Raw genomic sequence first — 7,481 nt, 5'->3', positions numbered from 1 at the left:
AAAGCAAGCCTTTCAACTTTTTCTCACCTAACTTCTTTTTTATTCTGACCTGCCTTTTCCCTCCCTTCAGCCGCCCCCGCTCACCCCAGTCACCGCCCGCCCCGGGGGCGGCCCGACGGCCCCGCCAGGCGCCGAGGGGAGCCACCTCCCGCCCCGGGGGCGGCTCCTCCCCGGGGCCGGAGCCCGGCTTAAAGCGGCGCCGGGGGGCGGCAGCGGTCCTGCTGCCAGCGTCCGGCCATGGCCCGAGACCGCGGCCCGCCCGTGCTGCGGCAGCCCGCCGCCGCGCCGGCCTTCCCCGCCGCGGCCGCCGCCGCCACCCCTCTCCCCGCCGAGGCCCGCGGCTGGGGCTGGCTGTGGCCGGGGCTGTGGCCGGCGCTGGTGGTGGGGCTGCTGGCCGCTCTCGTCGCCTGGCTCTGGTACGGCAGCGGTGACGGGCGAAGCGAGGAAGGCGGCGAGGCGGCGGCGACCGGGGCCGCCCCGCTGCGGGGCGGCGGCGAGCCCCCGCAGGCGAGGGGCGATGCGGCGGCGGCCACAGGTACCGGGCGGGGGTGCTGCTGGGGGAGCCGGTGCTCGGTGCGTCTCGGTCTGCCCAAGCCTGCCAGCAAGGACTTGGGTTTGCTGCTGCTAAGCTTAACTGCGTTGCTTAAACCATTCCTGTTTTAATTAAATGTCATTTTTTAGAGGATCTTCTGGCGAGCAGTGAGCAAGTGCTGCTGGAGGCCAAGGCTGCTGCCCTGTCCAGCCCTCGGAAGCCACGAGAGGATCTGGCGGCTGTACCAAGGAAAGAGCTTAACCATGTTCAAAGTAGCCGAGTTGCAGGCGAACCCCTGGAGATGGAGCAGCTGCTCCCGAAGCACGGTGCCGCCGACTCCAGGGAGCATCCAGCTGATACGCATGGCGGCCAGGCAGGTGAACTGAGACCCCACATGGGACAGGCAAGTGATGGATGGTGCGTGACAAACTTGGCAGGAGCCTCTGACCACGTTTGTAAGGATGAAAGTGCGGAGCAGCCGCGTGAGCCAGCTGAGAGCAGGGACTTGGACCACGAGGAGTGGGAAGTTGTTTCTGAGCACTTGGCCTGGGGGGAGGCTGGCAAGAATGGCAGCGTGGAAGACTCCGACAGCAAGGAATGGGAGCAAGGAGACTGCCCTGATGGGGACTTGAAAGCAAAGAGAGTCGCAGCTGTGCCCCCCATGTTTCAAAACATCCACGTGACTTTCCGTGTGCACTACATCACGCACTCTGATGCTCAGCTGATTGGCGTTACTGGTGACCACGAGTGTCTTGGCCAGTGGCACAGCTATGTTCCCCTCAAGTACGACAAGGATGGCTTCTGGTCTGAATCCATTAGTCTGCCAGCAGACACCACAGTAGAGTGGAAATTTATCTTGGTGGAGAATGGGAAGGTCAGGCGTTGGGAAGAATGCGGTAATAGGACCCTAGTGACTGAACATGAAGATCAAATTGTTCATCAGTGGTGGGGATACCATTAATGGGATTTTGGAAGCTGCTTATCTAATGGCAAGCCTGCTTAGATTAATCACAGAGCCCCTAAACTTTACCCCTTTTTCAGTAGGAGACCTTCTCAAGTGCAGAGCTCTGTAAATCCCATATCAAACCTGGTTAAACTGTGTGAGCAGCGGATCTCTGCCATCCCCTTTAGGAAATCATTTGGCACCCTGAAAAATCAACTTCAAACGCGTTCTGAAGATGTGCAAGGTAGGCTATGAAGGCATGAGCAGCGTTCCAAGCAGCTGCCTGTCCAGGTAAATCTGGACCCTGGACTTGAGTTTGTGTTGCTTTGAGTGGGGCTATGGGTTGCATCTTTGTACCGACTGCTTAGGGCTTTTGAAACATACTAGGAAGTGTGGTTACCTACACTGTAATAGGAACTTAAGTGTTTTAACTTATGTAATGTATTAAGTAAACAATAAACACTTTCAGACTGACAGTCCGTTACAATTTGACCAGTGAACTGACTCATTTCAGTAACTTTGATAGAAGTGAGTTACTTGACCTGAAACCTTAGTGCTAAAGAATTCTTGAAAAGTGGCTGGCACTCTTTGGAGTAACGAAGGTTTAACCCCAAAGTACTTCATTCTCTACTCCCTGCTCTCCAGGAAGGACCTCAGCTCAAATGAAGGCTTGGCAGATAGGTCCCTTTTTGTCAGATCATCCTGCTGAGAGGAGAGCAAAGGTCAGAAAGGACTGTCTGGGCTTAATGAATTACTTTGTCAGGGTGGGAGCAGGCTTTAAAAAAACCTGGACTGCTGTCATGGCTAGGGAATAGGATTCTTTCTGAAATAAGAGTTAGGTGGCATATTCTGCCTACCTAGGAACAATACCACAGTATTGTTAACAACTGCTTCGCTTAAACTTGTATGTTTTTTTCCAAGACTAGGCTTTTCAACACAAATTTAAGTTGTGGTCTTCTAGTAAGCCAGATAAAGCAGAATACTTCCAGCTTCAACCACTTGATATTTTTTTATATGACAGAAGCAGAAAGCTGCTCTGCTTGCCTGCTTTTTGTGATTTTTGGTTACAAATACATGATGCCACTTCAGCAAGCTCTTCTTTCCATAATGAGGAACCTAGCTCTAGCTTGCAAATGTCACTTCCCTAGAGTGAACTTGGTCTGAAGAACATAGTTCTGTAGTTCTGAAAGTGCATAAATTAGCACTTTGCTTTGGAACACTTACTTCAAAAGCACAGTGCAGATCTAATTGCCTCTGCCAATTCTTTCCTGCTTTGCAAGGTGGAGCAGTCCGAATATGTGAAATACAATGGATTTTGGTGATAGACTGGAAGATGGGCTTTAGAGGCTTACCTCCTGCATCTAATGGTTAATGGACATCCAGTTGGTGGGACAATACTAGAGCTGTTGTGAAGAACAAGTGTCTGAAACGCTGTTACTGGGACTTCAGTACCAGCTGTTTCATGAAACAAATCCATTGAGAGTGGGGTGGGCTGCCTGCTCACGCAGGCACAGCCACAAAATAGCTAAAGAAAATCTTGGGGGTGCGTTGAGGGGAGGTTGAAGAGGGAGAGAGACTAAGGCAAATGAACAACTGCATTGGCAAGTTGGAGTTTTTGTGTTCTCGTGTAAAACAAGCCCCTCCCAGCCGTTGCTATGTGACAGAGTAACTTGTTCTGTGGGTCAGTTACTTCTGCAGATACTAGCTTTGCTCTCTGGTTGTCTCAAGCAACCTGAAGATTCAGGTGAATAAATTTTATTTCCATCAAGAGACTGTTATAGAAGAGAACAAGGTAGGAAATGTGAGTGGGAGCTAAACTCAAGACTGATGGTAAGCTTTTCGTTAACTGCTTGTCCAGGATGAAAAGTACCCCTGTAACTACTTTTGCGTGAGAAGTATTGCAGGTCTGGAAGGAATGCGGTATCATTTCTGGTGACTGACTCAAAAGGGAGACGTTGGAGCTGACAATTCAGTAGGTGGTTGATGCTGCTTCAGTGGTCCTGAACACACGCACACACACTAGTCCTCAACTCTCTCAACAGGAAACTAATATGGGACTTCAGTTACTTACTACATGAACTTAAAAGGAAAATAGGACATAGTTAGCATGCCCTGGGTTGAGAAATAAATACTAACATGAGGCTCATTTCATTTTAGGGGCTGCTGCTTCACTGTAACAAGTACTTCTACTGTTTAATTATGACTATGCTTACTGTGTATAAACAGAAAACTCTTAAGTTCTGTCCATGTGCACCACCACAGAGTACACAAAACATTTGTGTGGGTTTCAGTCAGTAACTTACAGCTTTAACTGAACAGGTAAAATTGTGCTGGAACTAATGGCTTGGTACCTTAACTGCATTTTTTGCACTTAGCTTTTCTAACAATAAATTTAAGTGAACAATATACCTAATACACGAAGGTACAGTTGAAACAGAAGCTGATCTTCAGAAATCACTGAAGTCAAAGCGAAACATGTTATTTCAAGCTGTTCACAATTCTTTTTCTGATTAATGCAAGCTCTTCAAACAGTGAGCTACTGTCAACTTAAAAAGCACTTGTCCAACAGCCACTGCCATTTGTGTGTATTTATACATAGATGGGAGGCTTGTCTGAGCAGATTAACTGTGGTATTAGATTAAGATATTCACTAGAAAGCCACTTAACCTACACTAGAATAGATTCTCTAATGCAATGATGAACGTGTTTCAAACAGACTAACTCTGAGAAATCTCTCAAATTGAGAACAATCTTTTTTTTAATTAAATACCCTGTACTTTGATCCCACAGACAATGCATACAGTCCTCAAGATTGCATCATCTTGCTGAATGATCAAGCAAGGTTTCTACAAAGACCTGCACTGCACTTTTGCTATAACTCCTAAATTATTATGCCATTCACATCACTGCTTGCCCAGCAGGGCCTATGCTATGTAAATGTTATTTGTATGGTGAAAGAAAGAACTCCGGATTTCAGTATTACTGGAGGAGCTGATTACTATTTTCTCCAAGTTTACAGAGGTGATTTCTCATTATTGCACAATCTATTCACTCAAGCGTGAAGGTAGATTTAAACAAAGTTGCCTTGCTGCATAAAAATGATGATGCTAGAATGGGCTGATATCTGTCTAAGACAATGTCCTGGCTGTGAGACTAGTGAAGCTACACGTGAGAAACAAGTTCTTGTTGGCATTCCTATGTGGATGTAACAGCCTAGCAGCCAGCAGCTCAGGAGATCTAAAAGCAAAAAATAAACTGTCTCACTCACAGCTCGGCAAAGCCAGAAAGACTGCAACCAAAGATCTACCTTTTAAGTTCACCTGCTCATACCGCTGACAACAAACTTCTGACAAATTAGACAATTTGATTACTTTTAGGTGAAATGCAATCTACTCCTAATTGTGAAGTGGTTTGGTGTACAAATGCTAAATGCTGCACCTGGATGGTAAGGTGAGCAGAAACCCTGAGGCTGGAATGGGTACTGGGCATAAACCAGTTTAAAGTCACACACAGAAACTCGCATTGCAACTTGTTTGCTTCCTATTCACTTTGCAGGTGCCTTTGCAAAAACCATGCCCATCCCGCGTTCTCTCTGGGAGTTAAACTTACTGTTTGGAGTCTCTCCACGAGCCATTCAAAAATATTAGACTGGTATTAGGCTTTCTCTCTAGGGGTGTTTGTTGCCATCTGTGGTGTCCTGCTGTGGTCAAGATCTGCCTAACAGTCCTCCTGTCATCCACCTGCATGACATGGAATAACAAAGTGCTATTCGTGCTGCCAAGTCCAGGATGATAGAGCTGCTCTAGGACCCTTTCGCCTCCCCAGGCCAATTCTTTGCCTTCTGCTGGTGGCAGGGAGGAAGCCCAGACCTGTTCCCAACCCTGCTGGATTCCAGCACAAGGATGTTAAGCTGCCCGTTTGCTTGGCAGATCTCCCTTCCCTCTGGCTATTTGTACCTCTCCACCTGCTCCCTTCCATTCTCTCGGGGCTGCAGTCTTTTGAAACTCTTTTTAGCTTGGCTCCTTGAACACAACTGAGAGCGCACTTTTCATTGACCTTCTCCAACCTGCTGGGTTATGGGGTGAATACATGCTCTCATTCTCTACACCTCACCCTTTTCTTACAAAAACTTTGGCAGATCTGCCAAATATGTGTAAGGAGTCCAAACTGTGATACACAAGCCATCGAAAAGTATCCTTTCATTTTCAATGCAACCCATTCCTAGGAAAGGAGAGATGCCTTTATTAACATTTTGACTAAGCTTGCAACACTGTTGCAAAAAATGACAGAATCAGTGGAAAAAAATTATTAGGAAATACAGAAAGTTACCTGAATTAAATCAAAATACTGTTGACAATAACCGAGGACAGCTTAGGAACAACTCACTAATCTCTTCCTCCCACACAAGAAGACCTCAAACTAAAGAAACCTCACAGATTTGATCTACTCTGAATATAGTTCTGTGGCTTTAAAGTCAACAAAACCAAGCTTGCATGGCTTGTGCTCATGAATCTACTTTTGCTGAGCCGTAGCCACAAATCATTTGGACAAAATCACCCTGTAAGCCCCTTGAATTCAAGCATGGCATTCCATGCTGCCACAAATCCAAGGCAATAATTGCTTTTCAGAGAGCAGATAATGAGCAAAAACACTAATGCTAGTGTAGCTGCTGCACTGGCATCTCCTGCTGACCCTGGGGATAGTCTACTTTTCTGTGCTTGGGTATCAATTTATTGCAGAGGGACATCTTGCCCCTTATTTTGTTAGCACCTTTTATAGCAAGGACTCCCCTGCTAACAGGCCAGCAGCTTCCGTGACCAACTTCTCAGACAACCTTGCTAGACTCTGGAGGAGCAGCACTATTAATCTGCTCTTCACGAACAGTCCCCAGACAAAAATCAAATGGCAAATTCTGGAAAAGTACTCAATTCGGGATGGGTACGAAGTTCTTCCTCCCCTGTCTTTTTTTCAACAATTACCTTGCTCCCCGAGAGATTGTCAAACACTAATGAGGCTTTAAACATCAATCTGATACTCTAGTGATCTGTTCATCTTACTACTTTGGAATTGTTCTTAGCACTGTATAGTGTTTTAACTATTTTAAGTGCAGGAAGTCATTTGCCCACTGCTGCAAAATCCTCAAATGTCAGAAGACACAGGAGGTTTTAAAATAAATTCATGTATGCCAGGTGTGCTTAACATGCCTTCCTGTTTATTACTAAATCTTACGCTAGGAATGGCCTTTGAAAACATTCTTAGGCACTCATATTAAGGGAAGGTTGTCTGTATTGGTGACTCAACTGAAGAGCATTTTGGAAACCAACTGAAAGTAATACGCCCAGCTATTTTAGCGAACTTCTTAATATGGGTGGTGGAGCCTGGTATTTAAGTCATACTAGACTGTTATAAGCAAAAAAGTCAGTATAGATTCAAAATGCATTTTTGGCTGCCTAAACTTCACCTATTTTAGTTTTTATAGAGGGACATGCATTGAAGGAGGACAAAAAGTCCCAAACGAGGAGCATACACACCCTCAGCTGTAAGTCAAAATACGAGTGCTATGCTTACAAAGCTAATCCCAAGGCAGACTGTGGACTCTCCATTTGCACTATGAATCAAGCCAAATATCCCCACAAGCAGTGAAAATTACATAAAAAATACCACTCGATGAGTCCATTCTGCTTAAAGGAATCATGGTACAGGATGAAATCTGTGCAGTCTTGCAGTTGTAGGTATGTGGTTCAACACTTCATCTCAACATTAACAGGAGCCATGGGCAGGTTTCCTGCTTTTACTGGAAACACTTGGCAGTTCTGGGACATCCAGATGAATCAGAATTTACTGAAGTAATAACATGAAGTACAGAGGGAGGGGAAAGCAATTTATTTTAGAATGAAAAAAAAAAAAGCCCAACAAACCATTTCAAAACTAACTTTCTAAAAAACAGGACCTGAAATGGTGTGCAAGATCCAGAACACACGGAGGAAATACTGGAACTTAAAGGAG

The 7,481-nt window shown here is 45.9% G+C and overlaps 2 protein-coding genes across 2 annotated transcripts in view; one reads left to right on the top strand and one right to left on the bottom strand.

The window, feature by feature from the left end:
- The first annotated feature begins 237 nt into the window (after positions 1 to 237).
- STBD1 (starch binding domain 1) lies at positions 238 to 1,954 on the top strand. Its single transcript, XM_050895810.1, has 2 exons — positions 238 to 535; positions 682 to 1,954. The coding sequence occupies exons 1-2, from the start codon at positions 238 to 240 to the stop codon at positions 1,491 to 1,493; spliced, it is 1,110 nt and encodes a 369-aa protein (XP_050751767.1). The 3' UTR covers positions 1,494 to 1,954.
- Positions 1,955 to 5,129: 3,175 nt separating this feature from the next.
- Positions 5,130 to 7,481, bottom strand: part of CCDC158 (coiled-coil domain containing 158) — a 35,044-nt gene continuing 32,692 nt past the window's right edge. The window contains exon 23 of the mRNA XM_050895809.1: positions 5,130 to 5,215. The gene's annotated coding sequence lies outside the window, so the exon portion shown is untranslated. The remainder of the gene's footprint in view (positions 5,216 to 7,481) is intronic.

Source organism: Gymnogyps californianus, chromosome 4 (genome assembly GCF_018139145.2).
Source record: "Gymnogyps californianus isolate 813 chromosome 4, ASM1813914v2, whole genome shotgun sequence".
Classification (NCBI taxonomy): Eukaryota; Metazoa; Chordata; class Aves; order Accipitriformes; family Cathartidae; genus Gymnogyps; species Gymnogyps californianus.
The sequence above is the reverse complement of the archived record's forward strand: the minus strand, read 5'-3'. Positions and strand labels throughout refer to the sequence as shown.

What these genes read in the sequence shown, in the direction of transcription:
- STBD1 (XM_050895810.1), top strand. Translation starts at nt 238, where the DNA reads ATGGCCCGAGACCGCGGCCCGCCCGTGCTGCGGCAGCCCGCCGCCGCG. An exon ending in CGATGCGGCGGCGGCCACAG is followed by an intron (nt 536 to 681) that starts GTACCGGGCGGG and finishes GTCATTTTTTAG; the next exon opens with AGGATCTTCTGGCGAGCAGT.